The sequence below is a fragment of the Strix aluco genome, chromosome 4, assembly GCF_031877795.1.
Source record: "Strix aluco isolate bStrAlu1 chromosome 4, bStrAlu1.hap1, whole genome shotgun sequence".
Lineage (NCBI taxonomy): Eukaryota > Metazoa > Chordata > Aves > Strigiformes > Strigidae > Strix > Strix aluco.
The window spans coordinates 58431766-58446717 of record NC_133934.1 but is presented as its reverse complement, the minus strand read 5'-3'; the positions used below and the strand labels follow the sequence as shown (position 1 = coordinate 58446717).

The window sequence follows — 14952 nt, the reverse complement described above, 5'->3', positions numbered from 1 at the left end:
TCAAACACTTACTTGGGAATTACTTTATTAAAAATAAAATTACACTGAAGCAAAGTCTGAAGTCCTTTTTAGAAATAAAGACATTTTCAGCATTCAGAAATAGCCATCCACTTGTATAAACATATATTTTTCAATAAGGCATTTGAGATGCTTCCTCTGCTAAAAAAAGGGAGGAGAAGGATACATTTACAAAACCAAACCAAATCTGCTACCACTTTACTTACAGTTTACCAAGATGGCACCACACTTTTAAAAGCACAAATATTTCATTGCTTTTATGCTATAGTTTAGCTACTTTTGTGGCATCCTGTGTTTCAGTGCATCTTGGAAGGCATGAAAGGCAGGTCTTTACTGTCATTTCCAACAGCATCTTGCATTCTGGCAGACATTGACATGGTTACACCTTCACATCAGTATTTTTAGTTTGTCACACTATGCAGCATTTGATTACAGGTATCACCAAAAACCACAAAGTACTATTTGTAGAAGGATAATTTTCGAAGGGTAATTTTCAAAGGTGACATTTTAAACTAGACCAAGCAGGCAGAACAAACACAAATATGTACAATTCCACATACTAGGGGATTATGCAAACTGTGTCTTCTTTGGAATCTCTAAAAAAAAAAAAAAATACTAAAGTGCTTTTCAAATGTGTCCTCACTGATTAAAAGGACAGGTATTAAAAGTGATCAGTTGCGCACAACACCATTATGTTGCTTAAAGAGGCATTTCAACTGAAAGATAAATATTATCAGCACTTAATTTTAGCTTCACAATTAAGCACATACCATTTTAAGGATTTCCAGACAAAAATCCCAACTGTACAGAATCTATCTATTCATGGGAAAATACAAAGTTAAAGAAAGAAATGCTTATTACTCCAATACCGTCAGCTTTTAGTGTAAGTTTACTAGCATTGGTACCAAACTCAACTTTTTATTGTGCTCTGGGGTTTTCAAAACATTCATACAAAGAAAAAATTTAACACGAGCATGGGCTATAACCTATAATGTCAAAAGTTAGCCCATATAAGAACTGGAAGTTCTCACACAGTGGGGCACCTGACCAACCAAATACATCATTCAGAAATTAAGGCACTCTTTTATTCAAAACAGGTAACAGAAAACCTTAATTTAAATCCAAAATAACTATCTTACAGTCTTTGCTAGTTAGTGCCTGGCTTTTAAAACTTCAAGTTAATAGGTGACAAAAACAGAGGTTAATTTAAATCTGAAGAGGTGACTTTTCTTCAACAATTTAGGTTTATTTTCTGCTATGGAATACCAAATTCCACTTAAAGTTAATTTCACATTCCAGTCTTGTAAACTTGACTTAGGAGGACTTCTAGTATTCTCTAGATCTCCAATGAGAGGGAAAAAAGAAATATTTCCTTGAAACAGTACATATGTACTTATTTCTTGTGATATGAAATTCCGCTAGATCAAAAGGTGTATAAAGAGATTTAAGGATTATTAAGAACAATTATTTAAAGGTTAATTGTTACACGTCCCCCAGAAGATCGCTTTTGATTTTGAGAGATCTTTCAAATAAAAGGCAAGATTCAATGCCCCCTTCTGGAACACCTAACAATAGGTTTTTCCTTGGCAATTGCTTTGATGGCCGTAAACAGCACTAAAATTTTGCATGTGAAAAGAGTAAGGTACTGATACACTAATATTGTATGAACTACAGATCTTTTTACTCCATATGGAAGATAACAAAGAGAAAGCCTTTATACTCAGACCTCAAGTTTGTCAGATTCTTCATGTTCCCTGCCTAAATGTGCAAGACCTACATCCGTAGTGCCTTATTGATGCCGTATTTGAGGTAAGACCCCAGTCCCCAAAGCCAAACAGGTTGCGGCAGTACTGTCCACACTGCCTGTAAACGAAAAACCTGAGTGCAAGCCCCAACTTCAGGATTATGCACGTAGAGTTTTCCCCAATGAGCGGCCTGTTGGTCTCGTCCAGACCGCAGCCACTGCTGACGTGGGGGAAACAGCAAATGCAAAGTGGCAGCACAGATGTTGTCTTGAATATCTGCTTGGCACCAGAGAGAACAGACTGCTGTTTCTTGTTAAGAGAAGTCTGCTCTCATTTATATTCTGAGATAAAACATCTGCATCCAGACGCTGCACACCCCTTTCATGTTAAGAACATGGTATATTCAAGGATTCACTTGGCCTCCAAGCCTGAGCTTTCAGAGATGGTACCTGCTTGTTTATAGTGAGCCCTGATAGTCAAGAATATTTGGATCCAGGAATCCAGACTGATTCAGTCCAATCTACACCTATGAGTTACTTGCAAGAAAGAATCCTCCAAGGTTAAAAGAAGCGTCATTTAGTCATCTCCAAAAAGTATCTGTCATTATTTAAGCTCAGTTCTAATGTTTCTTTACACAGAAGATGCTAATGCCCTCTCATTCATTAATCCTTTTGGTATTAGATGATGTCCTTCACTCATTTGGTAAATTAAATGTTTACATACTGCTTTTACCAAAATAACAATTATTATTTGCTAAAGCATCAACAGATGTTTTGGACCATTCTCCCATAATTAATATTTGACAAACTGACAGTAATAGCTTATAGACAGAGGGGTTAAGTCCAGCAAGTTTTAATACCAAATTGCAGACTATGCTGTCAGTTCATTTGTGGAATGCAACAGCTGACAAGAAAAATCTTCTCTTTCCAGAAGTGTAAATGGATCATTCCCACTGATTATGAAAGCCTATGCAGTTGGTGTTCTTCTGGAAAGAAAGTAACAAAATAAGCTGGAAATAAAATAAAGCTGGATTTCTAAAGTTCAGTATTTCTTTGTTTAACTTTTTTTGATGTCATATCATTTCTTCAAAGCTATTATATTGAACGGACATGGAGCTAAAGTTAGACCAAACCTTCCCTCCATAGATGGTTTTGCAGCATTTTCAGGATACAAAAAGGTAAAACTTTGCATTAGACTTGCAAAAATTAAGAACAGCTCCATTTTTGCCAACTGCTCTCCCATGCACACACGTTTACCTAAAGAACAGTTAGAAGAGACATATTACTGTTTTTATACTGTTGATCCATTTATTAACACACATGCAATTCCTATGCTAGCATAGTCCAAACACAGAAAGGCTCAAGCTGCTATTAAGCTATGAACTCTGAAGCTTTGGTCTCCGTATTTGAGTCTAAGCCTTGCTCAGTTGTACTGCTTCATATTAACAGCATTTACATCCATAACAAATGTATTATCAAAGAACAATTCATCGTTTCTCATTTCTGTCTGGTAACTGGAGCTTTTAGCAACCCAACCCATTTTGCAAGCCACCAACTGTAATAATAAAACAAGTTCTGGAGTTGGTCCTATGCCCAACTTTCACATCTCACACCTCTAAGACCCTACACTTGAAACACCACTACCCCCCAACCAGCTACTGGCCTGCATGTGGATATCTTACCCATTCCAAAAGGAATGAATGCCTCTTTCTTAATTAGCTGGCCATTTTCATCCAGAAATCTTGATGGTTGAAATTCATCTGGTTTCTCCCAAATGTTAGGATCTCTGTGTACTGACCACAAGTTGGGCACGATCACACTGCCCTTAGGAATAGTATATCCCTGCAGCACTTTAAACAAAAGCACAGAGACAGAGGATCTGACAAGTTGCTAGAAGTAAACATGGGAGACTTACTAAAAAAGATGACTAGAAGATGTCACAGAAATTATACGGATCCCTAGCTGCGGGCTGCAAACAAGCAGAAGCTTGAGGCAAAGGTGACCTCTGCTAGCCTGCCTGGGTTAGAAAGACACAGGCCAGAGCAGCTGGAAAGACATCAGGTTACCCCAACAGCTCCCTGCAGGGAGAAGGCAGCAACAATCGTTATCACTACAATAATCATAACACTCTGCTGCATGCAAGTCCTGTGACTCAGTTTCCTCCTGTTTCTGTGCTGTCATAGAGCTCCACCACAGTGAAGGTGGAGGCAAGGAAAAGGGATGGGTTTTGAACTCTTTATCAAAAAAGGCTTTTGAAGTGACTAGTCTCATTTCAGTTTGTTGCACCTCACTGTCCCGAGAGCCAAAACACTTAAAAAAGCAGATCAATTCAGTACTGAGTTTGAAAGCCAAGTATTGCTACCTCCCACTCACTTTAGCCAGTGTTCAGCTATGTTTACAAAAAAATATAGTGCAACAAAATAACTTGGAAAAGGATATTTATTATTGTTCTTTGTAGAAGCAGAGCTCAATGGCAATAAGCCTTCCAAGCTTTAGCAAACCAACTGCTCTGAATTGATGTTTCCAGACCTGTGTGTCAGACAGCCAAAACCAACTCTGTTGTTTCAGGTACAAAGGTGGAGTCCCAGCTGCAAACTACCACTTGAGCACATCAGTCAACACAAGCTGACCCCCAGAAAAGAAATTGTTCTAAATTAGAAAACTTCTGGATGTTCGGTCAGACATGCTGCTTAAGTAGAGGAGTATCTCAAGGCCACCTACTCTCTCTATAAATGGCATTTTACATACTTGGGTTACATGTCTAATACATAAATGAGGTCTTTGTAAATTATCACTAGATGTCGCACCAGATCTTCATCCACAAAAGAAACGCTGTATTAACAAGTCTCTACAAATGCTTACCAGCAGTCTCTGAGGCCATTCGAGGAATAGAAAGTGGAACAACCGCAGTCATCCTCTGCACTTCCATAATGGTTGCCTCTGTGAAGGGCATTTGAGCCTTGTGGGTAAGAGAGGGAACCTTGTCACGTCCTAGAACTGCTTCAATTTCTGCATGAACCTTCTCTATTCAAAGGGAGTGAGAAAAATAAAAAAAATATGCACATTGTGAGAAGACATCATCTCAATTTCATTTGCCTATGCTTCATTGTTTACATAGATTTGTCAAAAATGACTACAAGCTATGTGATCCCTAGCCGAAATAACTACGCCAACATAAGCCTTAAGAACGGACTCAGTTAAGAACAAAACAACGAAGTGCAATCTGGACAACTGTCAAGGGTAAAGCTACTGAGATGACAGACACCGCTAGCACTTCTGTATTGGAAAATTACAGGCAAAGTTCTGTTCCTGTTCCAAATGTATTCATAATCTTTGTTTAAGAGTTTAACAATACAGTAATTTGGTGAAAACATCAAGCTTCTGGCCTGCCTTAAAAAAATGAACAAAAAGAGACTGCATGCAGTGCGTGCCTGAGCTGGCCTCTGTCCCTGGGGAGATCCAGTTCTCAGAACTGGGAAAGGTGGTGAAGAGATGGGAGAGCTTTTCACGCAGCTGCTTTAGATACTCCATTCTGGAGCAGGAATTCTGGTGCTGTTGCTGCAAGCGTTGAAGCCATTCAACTTGCTCTTCCTGTTTCCTACTTTCTATTCACAGAACCTAAACTCAGCCATTTCCCAGTTCCCCCAAAAGGCAGCAGCAGATGTTCCTTCCCCCACATAGCCCTTCTGCAAAGGCAAACCAGACGTTAACGAGCTTATCTCCCCTCTCATGAATGAGAGGCACAAAGTGTCAAAATATTTGTTTGCCCCTTTCATCTCACTAAAGGCTCAGCACACAAGTAATTCTCTTCATAGAAGTTTCAAAGATGCAGGATTTGCTTTACCCATGTACAGGATGACGTGCCTTTTCTTCCAGGTAACCTGGAATCTGGCTACACAGCAAAAGACAATCTTGAAAGAGAACACCTCAAAATTAACCTTTAATCAAGTCAGTTTTCATTTTTTACCCCTGAGATCCCACATATGTTGTGGCTGTCCTGCTTGCTTTTTCCAAGATTCAGAATCTAGGTTGCTGATAGAGTTTTTGCTCTTTTCCCTCCTTAGCACTGATTCAAGATTAAATAAAAGCTCAACGGAATGAAGTTACTCTGTTTTCAGCCAAGCATTCAGAAATACCGCACGAACTGTGTTCAACGAACAGTTGCTGCCACCTACTGGGTTTGCTAGGAAAAGAAATTCTCATGTGAGGAACACATAGTAAAAAATTACCTCGACAGCAAGAGATTTGCTAATGGTGTGGCTCTCGAGCTTTGTGGGGTTTTGCTACTTTTTTTAATGACACATTATAGTCCTGCATTCAGGTATGCGCCTCCACAGTAATTTAAACGAGTAAAGTTTTCAATATTAAAAAAATAAATAGAGTGTCTCATGCCAAATGTCACACCAGCATTTTGCCCTGAACATTTCTCCAGAGTTTTTAAATATACGTGGAACTCTACAGAAAGCAAACTGCTGCTCACATTACCAAGTGCAAAACGCAGACTTCAAGAGGTCTCTGCTAACAGCATGTTATGTGAACTGTTCCACTACATTTCATATGTTTAAAAATCTCACAGAAGTTCAGAAGTCAAGGACCAAAACCAAAATCAGGGAACAGACCAAACCAAATACTCCCCACTGCCTCCCTGCATGCCTGCACACACCTAAGTGCACACCCACCCCTCTCTTTTTTCCATGTTAAAAGCAAAACTGGCTTCCACAGACAAATACATTATTTCCGATTTTTTCCTGACAGCCCTTCATTTGCCCTTCCATGTCTGCAACATTTGCTACTGCTAAAAGTTATGCAATACACAATTCAGGTATTTTGTTTAGGGGGTAAGAGAAACATATTACCAGGAAAAAAAAAAAAAAAAAGCCCCATACATGATCCCCAGGCAGTCAGGATACATAAAGAATGGGAGACTAGAAGAGAATCACAGTACATAGCGAAGTGAAACACTCTGGACTACTGAGCTTATTTGTATTGTTTGACAACAGCCACAGCATAAGGAAAGGGGAGATCAAAGAGAGGCAATAGAACTGCTAGAGATCAGCAGAAGAGAGAAAACTGACTAGCACATGCATGTGCAGTACCAGGCAGTAGGGAAAGGGGTTGGAAAAAAGACAAACACGAAACTCTTCTAGATCTCATTTGTGTAATTTAGAACATATCTAATTCATGTAACTGCGTATCAAGTCAAGCAGTGATAACAGACAACCACTAAAAATAGAAGAATAAGCCTATGCAATGAAATTTTATTTTACATTTGTCCCCAGTGGACTCTCTCTCCCATATACTGAACTGATGCCCTCTTTTGCAATCCTTGATCAACAATTTGGTTGACTTTGTGCAATGAACTATGATCCTGACCTATTTAAAGAGATAATTTCAGACAGATAGGTGCTGTAAACAAGTATCTATTTGCTTATTTACAAAGCAGCTGCAGCACATGAAAACCTCAACATCTCAAATACTTGATAAAAGTATCCCAGGTTTATATTGTTCTTAGATAACTTGAGGTTTACCCTTCTTCACTCCAGGTTGGCAAGAAGTGTGAGCAAAGCAGTGGTCTCCTGGGGAAATGTTTCGCTACTATAAATTGAGGTGGTATTAACTAAGTAGAATCTGTCCATCCTGCCAAGGTTTCCAGTCCGCAGATACTCAACAATCGTTTTGGTGGAAATCAGTTGCTATGTAGGACTTTAGGAGAAGCTAAATAATAATAAATCAATTGCTTTATTTTTCTTAAATTCAACCACCTAAATTTGCTAAATAGTACTAAAGAAAACACTGGCTTTGCAACCACATGTACTGTAACAAGACTCAGTACTGAAAAATACTTAACCAAAATTAAATTTTAAGTCTTTGGTGATGGAAATTTATCCTAAGAAGTCCTGGAATACAACTTTAGCAAGTACTATTTTAATACTGTAGCCTCTCCAACACCACTGGGTTTTTTTATATCCACAAAAATCTACAAGTCATTTTCTGGAACTCTTGTCACAAACAGTAACCAGATCATAGCACCATCAAATAATGTGGGTTGTAAGGAAGCGCTGGAGGTCACCTGATCTAAACCCTCACTCAAAGCAAAATCATCTTCCAAGTTAGGTCTAACTCTGAGGGAAAATCAGACTGCTCAGGGTCATAACCCACCGAGTTTTGAATACTTCCAACGTTGGAGATTCTGTTAAGCCTTGGGGCAATCTGTTGCACTCCTTGTTATCTTCAATAGGGCAATTGTTTTTCCTAGTACCTGATCAGAATTCTCTTGTTATAGACTGTCCCTGCCGCCTCTCTTCCTCCACTGCACACCTCAGAGGGAAGGTGTGCAGTGGAGGGAAGAGAGGCAGCAGATGCCTCTGTCTTCTTAGCGTCTTCTGATCAGTAGTTGTAGACAGCATAAGGTCTCCCCTCAGTCATCTTTCCCTAACACTGAACATGCCCAGTTCCTTCTGCCTCTCCTTTGGGGCCATGTGCTCCACATGTCTTTTTCCCCATTGTCATCAGCAACCCACGCAACTGCCATGACCATTCAAGACTGATGGGGAGAGGCCTTGAAATGACATTGACCAGCTTGTGTAAGTCCCATTTGCTTAAACTGGCTCTAACTCAATCCTCCTCTACAGTGGGTAATGTTTCACTTCCCCAGACTCTTGCTGCTAGGCTCAAGAAACTCCTTACTCAGGGAGGCATAAAAGCAGACCTTACCACTATGTATCTCACGTATCTTAATCGCAACTATAGGTCTGGAATGCCACAACTGCCAAAGCTTTTGAAACATGCTAAGGTTTCCTGGAATTGCTTGTGAAAGATGAAGTCATCCCAAAGCAGAAGAAATGCATAGACTAAAGGGCCATTTAGATAGTTAATATATAGCACTAACCTAGAGATCATCAGATCAGAGCAGGAAAGAAGATGTCTGATTACATATCATTACACTTGCACATGTACTATTTGCACTCCAAATGACTACTGTTGCTGTTTGTTTCTGTGTCTGAACACCCATCTAGATCTTTACAGTCTGGAATAAAACACCTAGAATAAAAATAGTCTTACCTTGTACTTCTGGGTAGAGAGACATGTAGAGCAGGCACCAAAGTAATGTGTTGGAAGTAGTGTCTGTGCCTGCAATGAAGAGGTCACCAATGATAAAAAATAGGTAGTCTTCATTAAAACTGCTCTCCTTGTTGTTCTTTTCTTCTTCTGCATGGATGAAATACATATCAATGAAGTCCCTGGGATTTGCTGCATCCAGTGTATCCCTGTGCTGTGCAATTATTTTTTTTAGAAAAGCAGTAATATCTAATTCTGTTTTCCTAAGTTCCCGGAAAGGCCCAAAGGGAAGGTAATACAGCCAAGGGCAGATATTGACCAGGATCATATAGCTGTTCACACTTAGCTCTAGTGCACGGGCCATGTTCTTCAGCATCGTCTTGAACTCAACATCTTCATAGTTAAAACGCCTGCCAAAGGCCATGGAACAGATAACATTGGACACAGCGTTGCGAATGATTGGAAAGGGATTAAATGAATCCTTTCCGTGCTTCAGCATTTCCTCCTTTATAAACTTCAGCTCTTCAATGATTTTAGGCTCCAAGCTGTGTCTTCCCACTCCAAAATGACGCAGTGTTGAGAGAGAGAATTTCCTCTGTTGCTTCCAGACAGGGCCGTAAGGTGCAAAAATAACACCTGGAAGAGAAAGGGAGAGTGAAACCAAAATGCTCTATTTTCAAGAAGAAACAGTTAGGCCTGCAACCCAAGAGCCAGAACAGAGGGAAATGATACATGGCAAATCTGTCCCAAGCACTGGGCTAGGAGCTAAATGAAGAACACAAGGTTCTTTAACAGCTTTCAGAAATTCCATCCCTCCTTTTCCTGATCAGTGATACGAATATAATGGTTACATCAATAGTTTCATTAGTCTTTGCAAGACACTAATAGATAAAGGTGCCATAGATGCTTTACTACAAATAATAACAATTTTGTAAGAACTGTTACTCTGGGACATATGCCAGCTATATCCTTTTCTCCTTAATGTTGCGAGATGTTAATTCCTTCAGCAAGGCTGAATAGAAGGTATTAAAAATAAACCGGTTTGCATTTCTTTTCCCTTTACTTTATACAAACTTGGCAATACTGTTTGCATGTGTACATATTTCTACTACAAGCAGGATTTTTCTTTAACTTATAATCAAAATACAGGATACGCAAGCTGCAAACAAACTGGGAAGGTGAAGATGGGTTCAGAGCCACTTGGCAAAAACCTACTTGATTTGCATCTCAACAGTTTTGATGCCTCTAGGCAAGTATTCTGCATGATTATGTCATTGTGAAACACCATTTAAATTAAATCCCTGAGCTTCAAGTATAAATATTGCTCACTTAAACATCTCTTTTGTTGAACTAACAACCCACACCAAAGATACCTCAGCTTAACAAAATACACAACTGGCTATTTCTAATGTACTCCATGGTTAACCCAAGAAAGTTTAGTCATCAAAACACAGGCTAGTTCTGCTTTTGTTCTTCTAGTAAAATGATACCACATCTGTTTGTTTCTGGAAATAAAAAGTTACTTTATAAAAGCAACATCACTTCTATCAACTGCAAATCTTCATGTTAAATTTAGAAGAGAGAGAACATGGCCATAAGAAATTAGCAATAGAAAGACACACCATGTTTCAGTACTTAACATTACCTACACTTCTATTACAACTAATGTTCATAGCCCCTAATGCAAAAAGGAGAATAAATAAATAAGAAATCTATAGCTACAAACAGAAATCTGTAGATGTGTAAATGAGATAACTGTACTCAGAAGGGTCTGCAATCCCAAAGGTATAAATAGTTCAGTGTAACAAAGCTGGTAATCTTTCTAGCCAGATTTTCTGATATTATCTACTCATAGTAGTAACAACAGACTGAAGAATACAAACACGTGACCTAGTTTCAAAGCCCTAAACAAAACAAGCCAAGAATCAGCTGAACTTCATCTTCTCTGCATGAAGACAGTCCTTCGGAAATCTATTCAAATGTCTACTCTCTGGAACTTTGAAAACAGAACCAAGAACTTTTCAGATTCCCTTTTGTGAATAATGTTTCCTAGTAGCACTAGTGTCCACGTAGGGTAGGTGAAAAAACAGGCTTATTTGGGGCTGAATTTGGCCAAGAACCAACTTGGGTATTCAGGGTTTGTGGCTGGGGTGGAGAAGAAATGTGGATTTCTTGGAACAAAACAATATTATCACTGTTTCTATCCCACAACAAATAGCTCTAAAATAGACTATAAATCCACAATCTCTTCCCCTTTCTGTCATTAGGAAAACTACCTTTAGGATCCAAATACCTTCATAAAAGAGAAGAGACCTATTGTCTTGAATGTAAAGGAGACACTCCTAGCCACACAGTAAGGCTAACACCAACAACAAACCTCCCCACACTCAGAGAGTCTCTCCAGCAGTCCTGCACAGGGCACGGCCTGCACTGCATGATGTCTTCTGAAGTCCCAAAACCCCAAACTACTACACAATACTAATAATTGATTTGCAAATTGGGAAAGAATAACATAGGAGGCAGATTAAGGAGGAAGAAGAGCATAAAGTCAGAATAACAGATAAGAGAAGAAAGAAGACTGCCAGCTGGATCACTGCCAGGCAATATTAATGGAATAGTATTTCACTCTTTTCAAAGAAAATCTCTGCATGACCTGAAAGTCAATGTACTCAGCACAGACAACTGTACTGTAAAAAAAAAACACCAAACAAACCACACAACAACAAACAAAACAATCAAAAAACCACAACAAAACAAAAAATGCAGAAGAAAACACAGTAATAAATTGTGAAGTAACAAGAACCGAGAAGAATAACATACATGCAGAATATTAATTACATATAATTACATATATGCAGAAGCCTTCAATCAAGAACTGACCTCTACCTTCTCCCTCAAGTTGTCACTGCACTTTCCATCCAGTCAAGAAGGCCTCCCTTTGCTATTCAGTTGTTGAAATGCAGTATTTGCAGTCTCTGATACTTCTACTTGCTCTCCCCTGGGCACCATATTTTATTTGCATTTTACACACAACAAGTCACACACGTCTGAGATAAGCCCTTTCTTCCATAACATACCCAGTAGATCAGCTCAGGGTAAAACAAAACTGCAACAGAAAATGTAGCTTAAAAGAAAATAGCCATGTAAATTTACACCAGGTAGTTTGTTTACAGAATGAAGATGTAGGAATCCAAAATGGATGCTTACTGACTCAGTGTCCCAGCATTGTTGTACATAAGTTGTGAGCAGTAGATCTGAAGTTCAGTCATCCTGCTTCTATCATTTCCTTTCCTAGTACATACAAACACAACTGTCACTGCCCTGATTTACAGCAAAGTCTCACCCACGAACTCCTGAAACAAAGCACGGGAGGCTCCCAGCCCAAACTTAAGAGGCTTCCAGTTTGAGTGTTGTAACCCATCCACCTCCTTCATGAACCACACAAAAAGAAACGCTTGTTAGCACAGAGCTCTTATGGACAATATGCGAAAACTGAACTTAAGAGGGTTTTTTTATGGTATAGGTACAACGTAAAAGAAAACACAAAGCTTTCAGAAAACATGAATCGCTCACCTCTTATCCAGCAGTTCTGCAGCAAGTGCCTTCCCTGTAACACAAATGCAGTGTTGCAGAGAGTCATCTCGTACATGCCACCGCTAAAGCTATGCCAGTCTGCTGAGAGCGGCTGTGACTTCCAGCTGCTTTTGGAGAACCACCTTGCACGTGGGCCAGGAAGGCCCACACTGCCCATGTTCACAGACTTTTCCCTTTGTATATTTTATATATACTACCCCTACAATTCACTCTACAATACTCTCACGTATGAGGCAATTCAACTTGTTGCGCCAGCTAACGTAAGTGATACATAACAGCTCGGTACAGTTTGTGGGCAACCAGGCAACTCTCATGTAACAGTCCTCGTGCCTGAGCGCAGCTATGGCAACCTTACAGATAAAACTAAATGTAAAACAACATAAGGTCCCTGCCACAGCGCAGCGCAACGCGGGCAGGCATGGTCCCTGCGCTAAGCTGCAGCACCCTCCAGACAACCGGCTCCTAACACTTTCAACTCCCCTGGAGCATCCACCCATGGAAGCTGCTAACTGCCCTGGCTACTCTTGTGTCACCATGATAAAAAAAAACAGAGAAAAGAAACATACAGAATTAACAGCATTCAGGGAAAAAGAAATCCACCACGAGCCTAAACATGCAGTTTTACAGCATACTAAAACTGATCTAATGTCTAACTGCTCTTCCCTTTTCTCCCCCAGTCCTTGCTAAATGTACTGTACCTAAAAATATTCATGCACTATAACGATATGCCAGTAAGATTTGTCTCAGACCAGTATCATTAAACCGATATCATTAATAATTTTTTAATCTTTTAAAATAATTATAGCAATGGTACCCGATTGCTTTTTAATAAACACAGTCTAGGTCCCTCACGTTCCTCTTATCTTTACAGGAGTAATTCTGATACAGTAAAAAACTGAAGATAAAAAGTTTCAGGCACTTAACTAATAGATTTCCTTAGCGCTGAATAAAAAAAAAAAAAGAAAACCAAGTTCCACAATACAGTTAGCACATTAGCAAGCCTCCTGGGCTACCCCTCCTAAACTGAAAAAGGAAAGGTAGTTTTCCACAAATACTGACATCTATAATGGACCTAAAGAAATTCTAACTGCGATATTGCCATCATGTGTTTAAACTCCCCGTGCCCTTTTTTTTGTGAAAGCTAGGAGACTCTCCTTTGACCCATTCAAAAAAACCGAAATACGCTCAGGAAGTTTTGCCAAACAGAATAACACACCTGCAACCTCCCCAGCAACAGCAGCTCACACGCAGGCAGCGCGGCGATGGGACTCCGCAGCAGCCCGCTCTTGGCCATCGTAAGAACTGGCGGAGCGCACAATTCCGCACCGCTGCCCAAGTATTCAAAATTTCTTCTCCTGATACAGCTAAAATCGGAAAGCGCCTACGTGACCGACCAGCTGTTCCTTTCATCGCAGCACGAAGGCCGCTCCCTCTGCTGTACACGGCGGCGCAGGGCTCAGGCGTCGCGGTCGCCGCTCACCGCGCACAGCTCGGCGCGGCCGGGTTCGCGGGATGCCGCACGCTCTCCCACAGGTCCCGACAGTTTCTCTCCGTATGTTTTCCGTCACCAGCAGGGCAAGGGACACACGCGAGGAGCGAAAAGAAAGTAGACGCTTCAGTCTGTCACTCACGACAGCGATTTATACATTTCGGCCCACCAGTCACGAAACCGGAGAGCTCCGGCTTTCTTTTCTTCCTCAGCATCGCCCGGCGGTGCGGCAGATCGCCAAGCGGGACCCGCCGGGGCCGCCGCCGCCCCCAGCCGCAGCCCCCCCCCCCCCCCACCGGGGGGCGCTTACCCTTCTTGCGGGTGATCATGAGGACGATCGGGACGGAGGGCCGGTCGCTGAACGCCTCCGCCTTCTGCACCAGCGCCTCCCGCACCGCCCCGAAGGTGTTGAGGACGATGAAGGGGCGGCTGCCCACGAAGAGCCGGAAGACGCTGCCGTACATCTTGGTGAGGCCGGTGAGGAAGACGTGGGGGGAGAAGGCGGGGGAGCCCCGGCCGCCGCCCCGCACCTCCACCGCCCACCTCCTCAGCAGCGGCGGCGGCAGCAGGGCGAAGGCGAAGTTGCCCACCAGCGGCCAGGGCGTCGGGCCCGGCGGCAGCCCCGGCGGCGCCCGCGGCCGCCGCAGCAGCCAGTAGCAGCCCAGCCAGCACAGGGCCGCCAGCAGCAGCTCGGTGGCGGTGGGGGCCCGCAGCAGCCAGGTCCAAGCGGCCGTGCCCGCCGCCATCCCCTCAGGCGGCGTCGCGTCCCGCCCTCGCCCCCCGCGTAGCGGTTTAAGATGGCGGGGGCGGGCGGGCGGGGAGGCCAGCCCTGCCGGCGAGCCCTGCCGGCGCCCTGACCCCGTCCCCGCCGGGGGTGGGCGGGTGGCGGCCCGCCCCGGGGCCGGGCTCCGCTCCCGTTAGCGGCGGCCGTTAGGAGGCTGTGGCTGCGCCGACTTGCGGTAACGGTGAGGAAGAGCGGCCCGCAGCCCCCCGAGCGCCCGGGGAGCGGCGCCGCAGGGCGCAGGTGCGGGGCCACGGCGGCCAGAAA

At 42.2% G+C, this 14952-nt stretch overlaps 1 protein-coding gene across 1 annotated transcript; it reads right to left on the bottom strand.

Annotated features, from left to right (window-relative positions):
- On the bottom strand, positions 1–14661 carry CYP2U1 (cytochrome P450 family 2 subfamily U member 1). Its single transcript, XM_074823242.1, has 5 exons — positions 14215–14661; positions 8825–9457; positions 4625–4786; positions 3445–3612; positions 1–3019 (listed from the first exon to the last, which is right to left on the bottom strand). Exons 1-5 carry the CDS (start codon positions 14648–14650, stop codon positions 2841–2843), a joined length of 1578 nt encoding a protein of 525 aa, XP_074679343.1. The 5' UTR covers positions 14651–14661; the 3' UTR covers positions 1–2840.
- Between the last annotated feature and the right edge of the window lie 291 nt (positions 14662–14952).

Excerpts from the sequence above, each read along its gene's own strand:
- CYP2U1 (XM_074823242.1), bottom strand. The coding sequence starts at position 14,650 with ATGGCGGCGGGCACGGCCGCTTGGACCTGGCTGCTGCGGGCCCCCACC. Across the intron at positions 3,613-4,624 it reads AATGGCCTCAGAGACTGCTG|TGCTGCAGGGATATACTATT; the intron begins GTAAGCATTTGT and ends TTTTGTTTAAAG. Across the intron at positions 3,020-3,444 it reads ATTCATTCCTTTTGGAATGG|GTAAACGTGTGTGCATGGGA; the intron begins GTAAGATATCCA and ends ACTGTTCTTTAG.